This window comes from Triturus cristatus, chromosome 3_1 (assembly GCF_964204655.1).
Source record: "Triturus cristatus chromosome 3_1, aTriCri1.1, whole genome shotgun sequence".
NCBI classification, from domain to species: Eukaryota; Metazoa; Chordata; class Amphibia; order Caudata; family Salamandridae; genus Triturus; species Triturus cristatus.
Window position 1 is genome coordinate 1180783737 of NC_140583.1, and position 19030 is coordinate 1180802766.

General features: G+C 47.6%; 1 protein-coding gene across 2 annotated transcripts in view; it reads left to right on the forward strand.

Annotated features, from left to right (window-relative positions):
• Nucleotides 1–19030, forward strand: part of SRPRA (SRP receptor subunit alpha) — a 1746362-nt gene that overhangs the window by 43211 nt on the left and 1684121 nt on the right. For both annotated transcript variants that reach the window (XM_085646110.1, XM_085646111.1), the window contains exon 2: nt 18930–19013. In XM_085646110.1, coding sequence (XP_085502236.1) covers nt 18930–19013 — 84 coding nt within the window. The remainder of the gene's footprint in view (nt 1–18929; nt 19014–19030) is intronic.

Consider the following 19030-nt stretch of genomic DNA (forward strand, 5'->3'; position numbering starts at 1 on the left):
CCAGAAATCCCATTTCTAACAAGCACACAATACTAAATCAATAGAACATTCGTAAATAGCCAAATACACAGCGGGCTCCAGGGGGAGGCCGCGAACCATATACTAGAAAAATGGTATAACAACAAAGACTTCAATAGACACAGTGCCTAGAGCACATAGAATCGCTGGGACCCTAAGGAACCACCCAGAGGTGTGACACAGGGAGCACACAGAGGACGGGTGTGCCGTACAACTGTAGGGGAAAGTCGCGGTTGGAAAATCACAAGTTAAGGACCCTTCTAATAGGACTTCGAGCAAACCCTTTGGAACTTAGGAGGTTCTAAGGCCAACCCACCAGCGAGTACCGAAGTACCCGTGTTAACTATCCCAGAGGAGCCAGGTGCATAGGGGTCAAGTGGTGTTGGAAACCGTTGCCGTTTTCAATGGAGAGCTGCAAAGAAGTCCTGCTGCCAGGAGGGCGAAGAATGTCTAATGGAATCAAAGCCTGGATTCAAGGTGAGAAGAACCTGAAAGCAGCGGGGACAGAGTCTGGGTCACTTCAGGTGACATGGGGCTCAGTAGTCGAATGCCCACAGATGTCTGGTGCTTCAGGTGCAAAGAAGGGTTGCTTGACTCTGCAGTCACGGGGACCAGGAGACGCCGAGGACGACCAGAGTCCAGAGGTGAGCTGTCCCACGAAGGGTGTTGAGAGCTGAGGGGTTGATTAGCAAGGTGACCTTCGCCAGAACCCACAGACCAATGGACCAGGGTTCGCGAGGAGACCTCAAGCAAGTCTGCAAAGCACCAGCCCACAGGACACCCATAGAGTTGAGGCCGGAAAACTTCGGTCCAAATACTGCTCTGGGTCGGGACTACGCGGAGTTCAAAGCAGAGGCTCCGGAATCGTCCCTAAGCACATGCAAAAGTACGCGGTGCACAGGGGTTCGGGTTGCACGGTCCCCACGAGGGATACTGGTCTCAGAATCGCTGAGAGGGCAGATCGACCTCGGGGACCTTCGTGAACCCACCTCCTGTGTTGCTGAAATCTTAGGAGTCCTTGAGCTCATGAGAAGCAAACTGGTCAGATGCGTTAAGGTGCCTGCTTTTGCAGGGGAGTAACTCCTTTACTCCAAGGGAGGTTCTTCAGTCGTCCAGCGTCGTGCAGGCAGTCGAAGTACTTGGTTTCTTCTTAGCAGAATTGTGAGAAGTTGGCCTGGTATATGATGTTCACTAGTTAAAGTGACCACCTTGTACCATGCCAAGCAACCCTTATGGTGTGGTTGTAAGTCAACCTTTTCAGACTAGCTGCCCTAGTGGTAGCGTAGGCTAAGCAGTCTTTGAGGCTAAACTCGTGAAACGCGTTAAGCAAGCTGTTTTACCATAGGTAACCCCCCTTTATACCAATGAAAGGACACCACACAGATATATATTCAAAATATATATGTATTTATTACTCAAAGTATCCCCTAGACTCTTTATGAGCACAGGAGCACAAATCGTTAAACAAGAAAGTATTACAATATACAGAAGTTGCACTTTATATGGATAGGCCCTGGTGGCCGATCAAACCATATACTAAAATAGTGGTATAAGTACCACGAACAGGAAAGGGAAAAGGCCTAGGGCCTCTAGAATCGCTGGGCCTACAAGGAGCTAACTTCAGTTAGTGACCAGGAGGTCCACGGGTCGCGTGTGCAGTGAGTAAAGTTACACGCGGGCTCCCATAGGTTTTCAATGGGTGCGTAAAAGTTCAAAAGTTACTGCAAAGAAGGTCTTCGGGATGGACTACAATCTTAAGACTTGAAACACAGACACTAGAGATGTTTCTCTACACTTGGGCACCGGAGTGCCAGCTTTACCTCACCCACAGGAAGCGGGTGCATAGGTCTCGAAGTGCGTCTGGTTTCGTCTATGGATTCAATGGAGCCTGATGACAAAGATGCTGCAGGCGGTCGGTCCAGAAGAGATGCGGTGCATCCAAGGGTGGATCGGAGTTGTAGAAGACCTGAAAGCAGAGGGGACAGTGTTCACAGTCACTAGCCAGTGACCGGCGTGGCACCAGGTAGGTACCAGGCGATGTCTGGTGCAAACAGGTGATGAGGGGTAGCTTGTCTCCGCAGCCACGTGGTCCCTGGAGGTCGACGACGCCCAGGAGTCGGGTCACGAGCTGTCCCACGCAGGCTCTCGCTGTCGGCGGTGTCGGCGACTCGATGGAAGCAAACAAGCCTTGGCACAAGCAGGAGTCGTGGAAAGAGAGGAAAGCTGATTACTCTGACCAGCAAGGTCAGAGGGGCTGCTCCTTTGGAGGGAAGCAGGGGCCAGTCTGGAGCAACCAGACCAGCGTCGTTGATTTCAAGTTTCGTCGCCAAAATGGCCACTAGCCAACGGGCCAGGGACCGGGCAGGCGCGTCGAGCTGCAAAGTGCAGAAGGGCCCCACGCAGATCGTGGAGATGCTGGAGGGCTCACCTTTGGTGCAGATGCTGCTCGGATGTTGGGCTTCTCAGGACCCAAAGCACAACTTGGAGGGAGCCTCTGTTGTCGCGCTTGCAGCTTGTCGGGGGTCTTTCAAGATGGCTGGCTCCACGTGTCTCGGTGCCTCCACGGGTTCCTTCTTTGCAGGGACTGTGGATCGGGCTGTGAGAGGTCTGGAGGTCCAGGTCTTGTCGGGCTCTGGGATCGGGCTCCGGCAGGAGGCGGCGGCAAAGCAGACGTCGAATAGCTGGTTGATGCTTGCGTTAGCAAGATGGTCACTCCCTGACCATAGGGGAGATTTCCTTCAGTCCTCTGTGCAGCAGAGCGTCGAAGTTCCCGTCTTCTTCTTCGTGTTGAGTTGATTCCAGGATGTCTGAAGTCTTAGGACACAGCTCCTACCTTTAAGCGGATTCTAGGTGCCGGACTACCTGCTAGGTCCCTCCCTAAGGGTGGGACCAGGAAGGGGGGTGGTTACACCCCCAATCCTTTGTCCAGCTCGCCCCAGGTCCGGGGCTGGTGTGCCCCAGGACCGGTTTGAACTGGCATATGCACCGAGGCTCCTTGTGAGCCTCAGGCATGTCTGATTCTATTCAAGCCCTACCTGACCAATACACAAAATCCTGTCTGGGGTGGTGCATGCACCTCTCCTGGCAGGAAACCCTTTGTCCACGTCTCCCAAGCTGGAAGGACTCCCAGCAGCAGGAGGGCAGACTTGTGTCTGTGGTGGCAGCATCCATTTTGTGGAGCTGAGGCTATGTCTGATTTTACCCGGGTTTCAGGTACTGTACATGTCGTGTCCCTCTAGAAGGGTGGAATGCTAACCCAGTCGCCAGAATTGGTGAGGGGTTAGTATTCCAATTCGTATGGCACCTTACTCGACATGTTTTGATAAAGCCAAACCAAAGTTAGCATTTAACCGCGAGGTTCATAATGCACTTAAGAGTATATGGTATGACGATATCTGGAAACAGTAGAAGGAAGTTGTTCCAACCACTGCAGACAGGCTCAGCTCATGCCAGAGCACTATCTCACATGGAACCAAGCACTCTGCCTTCAGGATTGTTAAGGCCTGCCATAGGAGTGACTTATAGGTTACCAGGTGTCCCATTTAAGGTTAGGTATAGGTATACTACACCTAAGTAAGAGGTGATTACACCAACTTACCCCAGCTGAGTGATCAGCCAGTTGTGTCAAATTTGTTAGGCCAGTCCAGGGGTGGCACAATACATGCTTCAGCCCCTGGTAGGCCTTAGATACACCAATGCCCTTGGTACCTAGTGTACACTGGTACAGGGGCTCACAGGGTGATCCACTTCCAATTGGTTATGCACCTAGGGTGCATAGTGTCAATTTAGTAGAGAGAACAGCAGGCTGGGGGTCTGATCAGCAGGCCCACAGCCTCAATATGTCAAAAACCAGTGAAGCAAAAAGCAAAAATTTGGGGTGACCATAGGATAGCAGACCCTACTCTCCTACACAACCCCCCCCCCCCCCAAACGCAGGGACATTAAACTAGCCTTGACCAGTCTCGTCTTCATGTCCTAAGTGGAAGTATCTGGAGAGACCATTTGCATTCCCATGGTCAGTACCTGGCCGGTGCTCCACTGTAAAGTCCATCCCCTGTAGGGAAATGGACCACCTAAGCAGTTTGGGGTTTTCACCCTTCATCTGATTTAGCCATAAGAGGGGCTTATGGTCGGTCTGAATCTTGAAGTGAGTGCCAAACAAGTATGGCCTCAGCTTCTTCAGGGCCCATACCACAGCAAAGGCCTCCCTCTCAATAGCTGACCAATTCTTCTCTCTGGGGGTCAACCTTCTGCTAATAAAAGCAATGGGTTGGTCTTGACCATCTACATTAAGTTGTGACAGCACAGCTCCCACACCCAACTCAGAAGCATCTGTTTGGACAATAAACTCTTTGGAGTAGTCAGGACTTTTCAGGATAGCTGCAGAGCACATGGCCTCCTTCAGGTCATCAAATGCCTTTTGACAGCTTACTGTCCACTGAACCTTTTTGGGCATCTTCTTGGATGTCAGATCATTAAGAGGAGTCACAATGGACCCATAGTTCTTAACAAACTTCCTGTAGTACCCAGTCAAGCCCAAGAAAGCTCGAACTTGAGTCTGGGTGGTTGGAGGGGACCAGTCCTTGATGGATTGTATCTTACTCTCCAGTGGTTGAACTTGGCCTCCACCTACAAGGTGGCCCAAGTATACAACCTTACTCTGCCCTATCTGGCACTTAGTAGCCTTGATAGTGAGACCTGCCTTTTGCAAAGCCTCAAGTACCTTCTTCAGGTGGATCAGGTGATCCTCCCAGGTGGAGCTAAAGACAGCAATGTCATCAAGATATGCTGCACAAAAGTCATCCAACCCAGTAAGGACTTGATTCACCAACCTTTGGAAGGTGGCAGGTGCATTCTTCAGACCAAAGGGCATCACCACAAACTGGTAGTGCCCACCTGGGGTTGAGAATGCTGTTTTGGCCTTAGACTCCTCAGCTAATCTGATTTGCCAATAGCCAGCTGTCAAATCAAATGTGCTCAAACTTGGCAGAAGCCAGTTTATCTATGAGCTCATCTGCCCTTGGAATGGGATGTGCATCTGTCCTGGTGACAGCATTGAGTCCTCTGTAATCCACACACAACCTCATCTCTCTCTTGCCATCTTTGGTGTGAGGTTTGGGGACCAGAACCACTGGGCTAGCCCAGGGGCTCTCTGAGGGTTCAATGACACCCAATTCCAGCATTTTGTGTACCTCAGCCTTTATACAGTCCCTGACGTGGTCAGGTTGTCTGTAAAGTTTGTTCTTTACAGGAAGACTGTCACCAGTGTCCACCACATGGGTACACCAGTTAGTTTGACTAGGTATCAAGGAAAACATGTGTTGAAATGATTGTAGAACCTGTCTACATTCAATCTGCTGATGCTCAGTGAGGTTGCCTCCAAGGGTCACTCCTTCAACTGAACCATCTTCAGGGTTCTGAGACAACAGGTCTGGGAGAGGGTCACTCTCCTCCTCCTGTCCCTCATCTGTAGCCATGAGCAAGCCCATGTCTGCCCTGTCAACATATGCTTTAAGCCTGTTAACATGGAGTACCCTGTGGGGACTCCTGGGAGTTCCTAGGTCCACCAAGTAGGTGACCTCTCCCTTCTTTTCCAGGATTGTATGGGGTCCAGACCATTTGTCTTGGAGTGCTGCTGGGGCCACTGGCTCCAACACCCATACCTTCTGTCCTGGCTGATACTCAACCAAGACAGCCTTTTGGTCATGCCAAGCTTTCTGTAAGGCCTGGCTTGCCTCAATGTTTTTGGATGCCTTCTCCATATACTCAGCCATCCTGGAGCGGAGACCAAGTACATAATCCACTATGTCTTGTTTAGGCTTTTTGAGAGGTAACTCCCATCCTTCCTTCACTAAACACAGTGGGCCTCTTACAGGGTGCCCAAACAACAATTCAAAGGGGCTGTAACCAACTCCTTTTTGTGGGACCTCTCCGTAAGCAAACAGAAGGCAGGGTAGAAGGATGTCCCATCTTCGCCTGAGCTTTTCAGGTAATCCTTTGATCATACCCTTTAGGGTCTTGTTGAATCTCTCAACAAGCCCATTGCATTGTGGGTGATAAGGAGTGGTGAACTTGTAGTTGACACCACATTCCTTCCACATAGCTGTCAAGTGGATGTGGAGGTGTTAGCGAATTATAGACCTATCTCGCTCCTGCCGGCTTTGGCGAAGGTCATTGAAAAGCACGTGCATAGGGTGCTTGCCGATTACTTGGAGGCCCACGACCTTCTGCACCCTACCCAGTCGGGTTTTCGCGCCAATCTTAGCACCGAAACAGCCCTCTTGGAAGTCTCGGAGGCGATAAAGGAGGTGCTGGATTCGGGTGGGAGAGCGATGCTGGTGATGTTAGACCTGTCGGCGGCCTTTGACACCGTCCCCCATGAGGGTCTGCTTGCTAGACTCTCAGAGATTGGTCTTTGTGGGACGGTGCTCCAGTGGTTTCGATCTTTCCTGGCAGGTCGTCGACAATCGGTCTGGGCTTCTGCTTGCTCCGCCGAGATGTCGCCATTGGGTGTCGGAGTTCCTCAGGGCTCTGTCCTGAGCCCGACTCTATTTAATATCTTCATGACCCCTCTGGCGGCCCTGGCGGAGTCTTTCGGGGCCCAGATCGTTTCTTACGCCGATGACACCCAGCTCCTCTTCACCTGTGAGAGGGGTGCGGACTTCGATGGAGGTAGGATCCAGGGTTGCCTTGAGGCTGTGTTTCAGTGGTTCCATCATAACAGCCTCAAGTGCAACTCGGATAAATCCGAGGTCCTCTTCTTTGGGTGCAGCTCGGACCCGGACTGGAAAGTGTGGTGGCCTGAGAACATGTTTCCACCAGCAAGTTCGTCCCAGGTAGCGAAAAACCTTGGGATTAAGATCGACAATGGCCTCACACTACGTTCGCAGGTAATCGGTCTCACAGGGACCTGCTTCGGCTTACTCCGGATGCTTCGCAAGTTCCTTCCTTTGCTATCGGAGGAACATAGGAAGATCACGGTGCAGGCGATGATAGGCTCGAGAATAGATTATTCCAACGTTCTCTATCTCGGCCTGCCAGAATACCTGCTTCAACGACTACAGGTCGTTCAGAATTCGGCAGCACGTGCTATTTTTGGACTACCTCGCCGTGCCAGAGCCTCGGGCCTTTTGGAAGCTCTGCATTGGCTTCCTGTCCGGAAGCGGATAGTTTTTAAATCTCTCACCCTGGCACACAAAGCCTTGTACAGATCTGGAGCAAAATACCTCCAGGAAAGGTTGTCCTTTTACCGTCCGGCCAGATCGCTCAGGTCTGAAGCCTTGTTTTTTGCTGTAGTGCCCCGCGCGAAGAGAGCTCGCATCGGTGGCCGCTCCTTTAAATGTTTAGCGCCTCAGCTGTGGAATAAATTGCCTGTGTCCCTGCGTAGCACCCCAAACTTGTTGGCCTTTAGGAAGGGGCTTAAAACTTGGCTTTTCACTTCTTAGTTTCAGGTCCTATCAGGTTTCCTCTTTTTATGTTTCTGTTCATTTTCCCTGTTGTGTTTCTGCGATTAGTGTGCAATCCAAAGCGTCGGGACACTCTTTCGAGTAGCCGTACGCTATACAAAAACCTGCATAACATAACATAACATAACATAACATAACAAGTATCCTGACATGAAGTTGGTACCTCTGTCAGAAACTACCTCCTTAGGAAACCCCACTCTGGAGAATACTCCCAGCAGGGCCCTGGCCACAACAGGAGCTGTAGTGGTCCTAAGGGGAATTGCCTCTGGATACCTGGTGGCATGATCCACTACCACCAGTATAAATCTGTGCCCAGATGCAGTGGGGGGATCCATGGGACCCACTATATCTATCCCCACTCTTTCAAAGGGGACCCCCACCACAGGTAGTGGTATTAGGGGGGCCTTTGTTGTGCCACCTGATTTGCCACTGGCTTGGCAGGTTACACAGGAGCGACAAAACTCCTTGGTATCTTCATTCATGTGAGGCCAGTGAAAGTGAGGGACAAGCCTGTCCCAGGTCTTGTTCTGGCCTAAGTGTCCTGCTAGAGGAATATCATGGGCCAAGGTAAGAAGGAAGCCCCTAAATTGCAGAGGTGTAACCAACCTCCTGGTTGCACCAGGTTTTGGGTCTCTAGCCTCTGAATAAAGGAGCCCATCATCCCAATACACGTTATGGGTACCTTGAGCATTCCCAGCAGCCTCAGCAGCAGCCAGCTGTCTGAGGGGTTCAAGAGAGGGACAGGATAACTGAGCCTGCCCCAAGTCTGCCCTAGAAGGTCCCCCTGTCCCCAGAAACTCAACCTGGTCAGGTTCAAGCTCTTCAGGGACAGTTCCTTCAAGGGTCTCGAGATCACCTTCCTGGGAAGTCTGATCCACACTTGTAGGCAGGGGGGAAGGCACAGCCTTGACCCTCCTGTTCTTCTTCTTGGAAGGTGCTTGGTCCATTGTTCCAGGATCCAAGACCTGAGGTTCAGTGAGGCACTTTTTGGCCTGTGACCTGGTCACAGCAAGGACATGTGATGATATACCTAACATCTCTGCATGAGTCCTGTACTCCACTTCTGTCCATAGAGAACTCTCTAGGTCATTGCCCAACAAACATTCTACTGGGAGGTCTGCACTAACCACAACCCTTTTGAGGCCAGTTACCCCTCCCCATGAGAAGTTAACAACTGCCACACTGTGTGAAGTAGTGGCATTGCTGGCATTGGTCACCAGGTAGTTCTCACCTGGTATGTACTGTCCAGGATCCACAAAGCCTGGTGTCACCATAGTGACACTGGCACATGTGTCCCTGTAGGCTTGAGCCACTTTTTCATTAATTAATGGAGTCTGTCTGTACTTGCCCAGGTTACTGGGGCTCACAGTCAGGGACAAGTCTATGTCCCCATCACAGATCAAGACTGCCTGTGTAAGTGTTCTGTCTAAGTCAGAATCTCCTTCAGTTCCCATAGTGATTCCCACTACACCCTTTGTCTGGGGACCAACACTGCTAACAGTAGTACTGGGAGCAGGTGCCTTAGGGGCAACAGTGTTGGGGGCTCCACCCTTCTTACAATCACTAGTCCAGTGAGTTGTATTCTTGCAATGATTGCACCAGGGTTTCTTTTGACCTTCTTTCTTCTTTCCCTTGGATTGTTGGGACCCCCCCTCCTTAGCAGTAGTTTGGGGCCCTGTGGAAGACTTCTGGACTTTAGATTTCTGATCTCCACCCTTTTGGTCGGTTTTCTTCTGATCACCCCCTTGGCCCTGGTTCTTTTGCTTAACCCTGGTTCTGACCCATTTGTCTGCCTTCTTTCCCAATTCTTGGGGAGAGGTCAGATCCGAGTCAACCAAGTGTTGATGCAGTTGCTGGTTTTGACAGTTATTTAAAATCTGTTCTCTCATCATCAAATTATACAATCCTGTAAAATCTGAAACCTTACTTCCCAGCAACCAACCCTCCAAAGCCTTAGTGGCACATTCAATGTATTCAGACCAGTCCTGAGTCTGTGTCTTCTGGGTATCTCTGAACATTAACCTGTACTGTTCAGTGGTTAAGCCTAACCCATCAACTAGGACACTCTTCAGGACTCTGTAGTTTCTGACATCCTCCTCCCTAACAGTGAGGAGTCTATTTCTGCCTCTCCCCTCAAAGGAGAGCCATAAGATTGCTGCCCACTGGTCTTCAGGAACCTGCTGCACTTTGCTGGCTCTCTCAAGAGCAGTCATCTACTTGTGGATATCATCCCCACTTTTGTAGGGGGGCACAACCTTGGACAGGTTCCTATTATCAAAGACACTATCTTTGTCCTTGGGGACAATGCTGCCACCAGTGGGTATAGACCCACCTTCTCTAGGTTGCCTATCCTTGTTCAGTTTTTCTTCCATCAGAGCTACTCCTAACTCCTGTTTCCTGATCCTCAGCTGAGCTTCCTGCATTCCTGCCTCATGTTCCCTCCTCTGAGGGGTGGTCATCCTTCTCCTGGAGTGACCTTGAGAGCCCCTAGTGGCATTAGAAGCATTAGAGTCACCTGAGTGATTCCTTTGCCTCCCAGACCCCTGGTTAAGTCCACTAGGGAGATCCAATGGGGTGACCCCACTGTCAGTCCCCAGCAGCCTTAGGTTAGCTGGGCCAAGTATAACACTTGGCACTGGGCTAGTTCTCCCTTCATCCTCACTACCATCTGTATCAGTACCCTTATCACTCTCCTCCTCTGTAGTATTATTCTCATCTAAGGGGTGACTACTGGAAAGGGGTACCTCAGTGGCATCTTCGGTGAGATGTGTGGTTAGGCTCCGCCCAGATATATACGTGATTTTACTTTTGATTTTCTCAGGAACTACTCAACGGATTTACACCATTTAAGCAAAAGGCACGAGTCAGAACTGAGGACTACCTCTTTGCCAAATTTGGTGTAATTCCGTTCAGCACTTCGGGCTGTAGCTGCGTCAACAGGTCCTATGGGTAAAACGTGTTTTGGGACCCCCCTTTTTTCTCGGCCCCCGCTTGACGAATCGCCGTGAAATTTTCAGGATAGGAGCGGACCGGAGCTGGCCAAAAGTTTGGAAAATTTTGCGAAGATTCATCAATCAACGCCAACGATATTCCAAATAGAATGTTGCGGATTTCCTATGGAAAATAGGCCCTAACTATAACTACCTACTGGCAACTGCCAGTAGGTAATATATATATCCACAAATCACTTTTTCAATACGCGCGCTCTCAGAAATCAGGGACCCAGTACTGGTGAAATTAAACTGCTGTTTATTCACACACAACGCGTTTCGCCGAAGGGCTTGATCACGTGATCAAGCCCTTCGGCGAATCGCGTTGTGTGAATAAACATCAATTTAATTTCACCAGTACTGGGTCCCTGATTTCTGAGTGCGCGTATTGAAAAAGTGATTTGTGGATTAAATAGCCGGTTTCTCTGCCGGCGTGCGTGCCACTCTCCATGGGTCTACTCCAATCCGGAAGGAGCTGTCTATGATATATATATATATATATATATATATATATATATATATATATATATATATGTACTTTTAGAATACATTTTATTGGCAAGATTAGCATCTGCTCTATGTGCCATCTAACAGAATAACATCTACATACATTCCAGAGCATACATTCAACCGAGTCTTTCCATAGTTGTGATGGTGTCAAGATATGAATTACAAGCATTGCCTCAAGCTGTACTGTCTGTTCTCTGGCGTTATCAATTGTTTCGTTAACCCTCAAGTAGATGACTTGGCGGTATCACAGACACCCTACTAACCTTTAATATTGTCCTTATACAATTTAAATGGTCTCTGAAACCTTTACCGCAACTGGTGGTGGAGGCAGACGCAGCGCACCCTGTGCTGCTGAGTGCTTGGGTATTGTATGGCCGCGAGGGCTGTTCCAGAAAGATTAGCTTAGTTAGCTGCACTTCCTGGGCATGGTGTATCCTTGCCACACGGGTGAGACGGGACTATTTATATGTACCAGACATGCCCATCACTGCATCTCGGTGGCGCAGGAACGTGGGGCTCTTAATGTATTGCAGAATGTCGGTATCTCTAAACTTGGTGACATGTATAAGAATGAGGTATTCCTTTCTCTGATAGATTTCCAGTCGGACAGCCATACAAAGCAGTGCATGGTTTCATTTATACCAGACTTTCGCTTCGCAGTGCGTTCATTATGCCCGGACTTCCCTCGGGAGCAACGGCTGTTGAGGCCGCTACAATTATTTCGAGCGGGGGGGAGGGAAATGAAGCAGAGGGTTGATCACCAGATTATATAGGTCTGCCCAATGGGAAAATGATTGGTCAGATTCCCTTTCGTTTGATAAATGTAATGATGCACTTGTGGTGCCTCTGACTCGAGAACACTGAGTCCTGTTGCAACTTGACTGGACGTTTAACTGCCAAGTGAAACCTCCGCATTATACATTTCAAGTATTTGCATCAATTATATTATACGCCTGCCCAACTGTTTGAATTTTCTTTGCTGAGAGATGCAAGATGTCCCAGATGTGGGCAGGATAATGCTGATTTTATCCATTTGACATGGGGGTGTATCGTTTTATTTAATTTCTGGCAGCGAGTGGTAAAAATACTTAGACCTAACGCATGATCGGATTGAATGCACTCCGCAAGTATGTTTGCTGGGACTATTCAAAATGATAAAGCCATGTAATAGATGAATCGTTGCTGTGTCTACCTTGATAGCAAAACGTGCTGTTGCAATGCACTGGTGTACTAAGGTGGTGCCTACATTGGAGAAGTGGATTAGTGATCTTGTATCTTGTAAAGTGCAGCTTGAAACATATGCTGAAGAGATTCCAGTTCCGTCCAGACCTAAAGATTTGTGGGCTCCACTAACTGGGTACCTCCTGGAGACTTGACCTAAGTGAATATGGAATAATCGGACCTGCACACTATGTGATTTGCAAGAACTGGAGATTACACTGCTTCAAGTATGCATTTCAAATGTGGTAGTATGCTCTACCTGCCTGCCTTTGTGTTTTTTGTAGGGTTGGGATGAGGGTAGTTCAGTTAATCTTTATTTCGATGGTTAAAAATCATCATAAAAATACATATTATAAGAATCACATAATTTACATTTCTGAACTTCATTAGTATAAAAACAACCATTAGACAAGCTGGTACAATTCATATAAGAGGGGTATAATATTGTATACATAATTGCTTAATCTCTTGTGTTCCTTAACCTTACTGCTACTTTAAAAAAAACTTATTACTGAGCATAAAGTGCGCATGTCATTTGCTCTTTGGAGAAACAGTAATGCGGATTTAGCATGACGAAATTTCCCATCTCTTAGAATGTCAACCAAGAACATGCGCCGGGGGATACGATAAAATGGACACAATAATACAAAATGAAGGGTGTCCTGCGGAGACTTATTGTCGCAGCCGCAGGCACCCTTCTGCTCAATAGTTACAGTAAAACCAGATGGATAAGCTAAAATATTAGGTAACAGATTGAGCCTAAAACGACACATTAAAAACCTGTCCTGCTAATTATACATCAAAAATAAATAGGGTTCCATACCCTCCCCATTTTTAACCAGGGAATAAGCCGCTACTGAACACTTTAATCTTAATGCTTTGGCTGCTCTAACCGTTTCCAATTTTTCCAGCAGCAGTTTTTTAATTTGTGGTTTCCTGGTCATGGAAATTGTACACGGTTTGCTGAAAAGGGTATGCTGATCTATAGCCTCTAGTGTTGTTTTAACATCTTTTAGCCATGGGATTTGCATCCCCTTATCTCTTTGCAAACAGTCTGAGACAATTTCTCTACTCAGTTCTGCCTCTGGATTGGCCCAAATTCTGAGCCAAGCCATAACCGGCCTAATCTTCACCTGATCTATGATATATGGGATCCCAAGTTCTGAATGTGCAATTTCCGCTGATATAGACTGTGGGATCTTTAGGATTCTGCGGAGAAATTTATCTTCCTCTTGCTGTAAATGTTTAGCATCCCTAAAGCCCCACACCTCGTCTCCATACAATGCCTTTGCGGTACTTATTGAGCTATATAAGCTCATTATTTGTTCTGGGGACCAACGTCCCAACCTGTGAGCAAAATTTAATATTGCACCACTTGAGGAAACCAGTTTAGTACAGCGTTCCTCAATCAGTGAGTCAAACTGGATCTTACCATCAAATAAAAGGCCTAAGTAGGGAAAAGTACTTACAGTGCCCATTGTGTGAGTTCCTATTTTAAACACACATTTCTTGATGTGTCTTTTGCCTGCAACCATCGTAAATGATTTGCTCAGATTCACTGACAGGTCTAAATTGTCCATGAATTTTACAAATCCATCGATGAGTGATTGTAAACTTCGTGGTGTTCGTGAAAGCAGGACCGCGTCATCCGTGTACAAAAGTACCGGGATTTGACGCTTCCCTACTTTGGGACAGTCTACAGTCTGAGCAATAAGACTTGTCTCTAGATCATTGATATACAATGAGAACAAAAAGGGAGCGAGGATACACCCTTGCCTTACTCCACTTGTACATGGAAATTGGTCAGTTCGCCCCCCCTCCGTACTAAAGCGGACCCTAGCTATGGTATTTCAATGCAACTCTCTCAGAATGTTTATAAGACCCGGGTCTATTCCCAAATTATTCATCATTGCCCACAATTTGTTCCTATTCACATTATCAAAGGCCGCAGCCAGATCCATAAATCCCATGTAAATGGTGCCATTGCTTGCTTTGGTGTACTTAGCAACCAGTAAGTATAGATTTAGACATTGGTCACTAGTCGATTTTCCCGCTCTAAACCCATACTGTGTGTCGGCTATTGTGTGATGCTCTGCTGTCCAGGTCATAAGACCGTTCAAAACCACCCGCCCAAGTATTTTGGCTGATACATCAATCAACGATATCGGTCTATAGCATTGAGGATTGTCCCTGTTCCCTTTCTTGAAGATGGGGACAATTAGTGCAGTGGACCAAGATCGCGGGAGTCCTGATTTAATAGCCGCATTTAACACCCTAGTCAAAATTGGCGCCCACACGTCGATGTTACTTCGAAAAAGATCTGGGGGGTGTACCATCGGGCCCTGGAGCTTTGTTCGGTGTCAACCCTTGAATTGCTTTCATGACCTCTGTTAATGCGAAATCTATTTCCAAACTCCGTGTACCATCCCAGCCCCCTTCTTGTTTTGTGTCTGTAGAATGGTTATAAAGACCCTCAAAATGAGTCACCCATTGCTGAGGGAGGATATTTGTACTGAGGACCGGGGCACTACTGTCCTGAAAGCAGGGCCTGTTAATAATCCTCCAGAATTCTGTAAAATCCCTATTTTCTCCTGCCTCTCTTAGATCAGCCCAGACTTCTGATTGTAGGGTAGCCTTCCTTTCTTTTATCTTAATTTTATAGATTTGTCTATTCTTGGCCACTTCAACCTTATCCCTGGGGTTAGCTTTGAGGCTTGATTTTAGGTTTCTTAATGCTCGGGAACATTTAGTATCGAACCATCTTGGCTGTATACCTAACTTTCTAACACCTTTTACTTCTAATAGTTTATCGGCCAATTTTGTCAATTCCCCAAAGGCCGCCACTAGGTCAACTCCCCCTATCTTAGGGTCTAGGCAATCTTCAACATATTTTTTGCCCTTTGCAAGCAGTGTAGTATAAAATTCCTGGGCATTAATTTTTGCCCACCTTAAACGCCTCCCCTGGTCTGTTGACCTTCGACTGATATCCACTTGTTGTTTGTTTCCAAGTGGTTCTTATAGAGTAATTCTATAACCAAAGGATTATGGTCACTAAAAGTACTCCATTTGGTGCTGGCCGCTGTAATCCAATGTTTTGCAAATGGGGATATCAATATATAATCTATATGATGGAGGAGCATCCTCTTCCTTTAAAAGTTGGCACAAGGGTGCCCTCTGGACCTGGGACTGTCAGATCAATAGTGTGTACTAGTGTATGGGTACCAATTAATTTAGTTAATGTTGATCCCTCGGTACTGTGCTCAAAGTGTGGCCCCTTGGTGACCGGGCAACCATCCCAGTCTACAGTTACCGGTAGCAGATTTGGGCAGAGGTGGCAGTTTAAATCTCCCATTAATAACACAATTGGTTCTCCCCCCCCCCCCCCCCCCCCCCCTTTGCTTTGATTAGCTTCTTGGTTGAGTCTAGCGTCTAATTCTTGCAGGGCAGCATTCCTACCATGTATAGAGCCTGAGTTGTAAATATTAAATAGCTGTACCCTCAGCCCTTGTCCTTGGAATGTTACTGCTTGAAGGGTGTGTGATGTCCAAGATGGTAATGTCCATCTTCCCTTAAGGTTAATATCCACATACAGTGCTAACCCTCCCCTCGTTCTTCCTGCTCTACTCTCCTGGGCTGGGACAAAGAAACACTTATAGCCCTCTATATGATAGAGATCGGACTTAACCGCCCAGGTCTCCTGTAGAGCTAATATATGAGAACCATGTAGTTGGTTTCTCCAATCTGCTTTTTCAAATTTTTCGGCTAATCCTGCTATATTCCAGGAGGTTATATTCACCCTACCCCCCGATGCCCTCACAGCATTTGGACCCTGGGCATTTGATCTAACTACATCCCTCCTCACTATCGTGAACTCCTGTTTCTCCCCGTCCTGCTTTAACGGAGTAACTTCCTGCCCCTTCAGTTTGTAACTTCCTCGGGATACTAGTTCACTAATGTCGGTAGGCATCCTTCTTTCCATCCCCTCCTGGTGTATCTCTGGTTGGGGTAGTCAGTCATTCTCATCCAGGGACTGAAGGGGGCTGAATCTATTTGTCCACTGTGGGCCACCCTGATTTAATAATGGCAGGCCACTGTATTCAGGTTTCCTTACCCGGTATCCATCTACTCCTCTGTCCTTTCTTCCCTGAGTGTGAATTGGGGGGTAGGTGACACAATTTCTGGGATAAAAATACCCTAGTGACATAGATCGTATAGTACTGGTTGCATTCCTGTTATGGTTGCCCAGTATGTACTCCACTAGATTCGGATTCCTAAAGTTTGCAATAATGCAATTCCCTTCGATATCTTTCCTTCTGCTGCCCAACCAGGATACTCTCCTAACATGTATGATTTCTCCAGTTTCCTGCCCTTGTAATGGCCTATGTATGTTCAACCAGTTAATAATCTTGTTTTTAAGTTCCATGTATGACTCTTTCTGGCCCATCCTTAATTCAGGCACCCCAGCAAACACAACAACATAGGGACTTGCTTCAGGAGGTAAATTTACCCGTGAAAGGGGGGAATGGATTCTATCCATACGCTCCTGTCCTACCTGGTAATTATCTTTCTGACTATGAATGGCAAGATTCCCTGTCTGAGTAAGGTTGGGCTGCAGCTGGGGATTATGGGTATCAACATTCCCACCTTTTTGGATACTTCTATCCTCCGAATGAGCTGAGGCTTTGGGCAATGCATGGACTTGTACAATAGTACATGGCTCATTACTTACACAATTGTTATTACCAGGAATTTGCCGTGTTAAGGTGGTCAATAGTGGTGTAGAATTTCCGATGGGATTGGAATTTGTAGGCTCCTTCATCTTAACCTGTTTTTGCAATTCATTAGCAATTTTGTCTAACTTACTAACTAGTGATTTCATTTGGGTAGTAATGAAAGCCTCAAGGTGTTTTTGGAGGTCGGCAATTACAGGATTCAACCACCCTGGAGGTATTAAAGGACCTGGTACTTATGTTTCCACAGCCTCATCAGTTGTGTGTGTATTGCCCCCCCCCCCCCCCCCTCCCTCCAGTAGTTGGTTTCCGTTTTCTGGTATATATATTCTTAGCACCCCGTCTATTAGTTCTATTTCTGGTTCTGAGTATACTTTTTTCCGACCTATCGGGGGATAGCCCGGCATCTGTTACCCGTTGACCACAGGGGATAGTTTCAAGTGAGGCGTCAGAACTGCCATTTTGTAAGGTTTCACCAAGGTTTATATCTGCAGTTTGTGCAGGTATGGTTTGTGTAGGTGTATGGGGGATATTTATAGGTGTCATCGATGAGCGTCTGAGTGCGCTCAATCTCCCCATTAACAGCCCCAATGACCTTCCTTAGCATTAAATCTATTGCAGTTGGTGGTGCTGTGTATCCTACTGGGGTATTGGGGTCAGGCCCTATTTGTGTGGAAATGAGTGGAGTGCATGGTTTCCTCCTAGTGGAGCGCGTTTTTGATTTGGTAGCCATAGTACAATTTTTGACACTATTCCCAATCTCCTCATACACTCGCAGCGGTGTGAATAGGTGGTATTAGACAGCCTAACTTTTTTGAACACAATTTAATTCATTTACAGTCCCTTGCGGGAGGGGTCCATTGTCCACTATAAGCGAATATTGTGCAATGTCCACAGTCCTCGACTAAAACAGTTGTAGCTTAGTAATTAGAACACAGTTATTCTACAGTACCTGGATCGGCATCCAAAGGGGGTGGCCCAGCCCAGCCCACTCTGGTCACTGAGGGCCACAGAGGGCCCGCCCTTTGCCCGCCCTTTGCCGGGGCTTAGCCCGGCGTGTCCCACGATGCGGAGGGAGCCTCTCCCTTTTGAGCGCCTCCGGGCGCGAAGACAACGGTAATTGGCCGCTAAGCAGCCTGGGAGCTGTAGTCTCCCCCTGCCGTGGCCGCGCGATGGAGTGAAGCGGAGTCAGGGCAGACACACCGCGTCGGTGCCCCAGGTGCGGCAGAACGTCAGGTGAGTCAGGCAGCAGGTCCTCAGGTCCGGAAAAAATCACCAACACCAGCACCCGCTCCACCGAGGGAGCCTCTCCCTTTTGAGCGCCTCCGGGCGCGAAGACAACGGGAATTGGCCGCTAAGCAGCCTGGGAGCTGTAGTCTCCCCCTGCCGTGGCCGCGCGATGGAGTGGAGCGGCGTCAGGGGAGACACACAGCGTCGGTGCCCCACGTGCGGCAGAGGATGAGGGTATTTGGGATTGTATTGATAGATAATGAGTTAATTGCCGTCTATGTATAATCCTATATTATGTATAGCATGGATGTGCAACTCGCTGTTTGTATTATACAGCCAAAAAAAAGAATACAATAAATGGTGCGGGACATTGCAGAAAAGCAGTTTGATGCTAGAAACATTTATTAATCATTCTTTGTAAGGTGTTTTAAGTGAAGTGTGTATGTTAAGATAAAAAAATTAAGAGGCACATTTGGAAAAAGTTTTTGTTTTTATTGTGAAATAAAGAACCTAAAGTTCAGCTTTTTGTGGCATATTATTGAATCTGCTAGTGCCTTAGCCTTTCTTGGTTACCGGGTAGATTGTTGAGAGTTTATCCTAATATGTGGTACTGTTTATTGTTTCTATGGAACGTCAATGTACGTCTTAATAGCAATATTTACCTTATGTATGTTTTTTTTTACAATGGAACACTAATGTAAATTTAGTTGTTAAACAGCTTTGAACTGCAGCAGAAATATAATATCTTATTTTTCCTTTTGCAGGAAAGAGGCGGTAATTGTACCTTTAGTCATGACACTCTTACCCTCAAATATAAACTGGACAATCAGTTTGAACTAGTCTTCGTGGTAAGTCTGTTGGTATT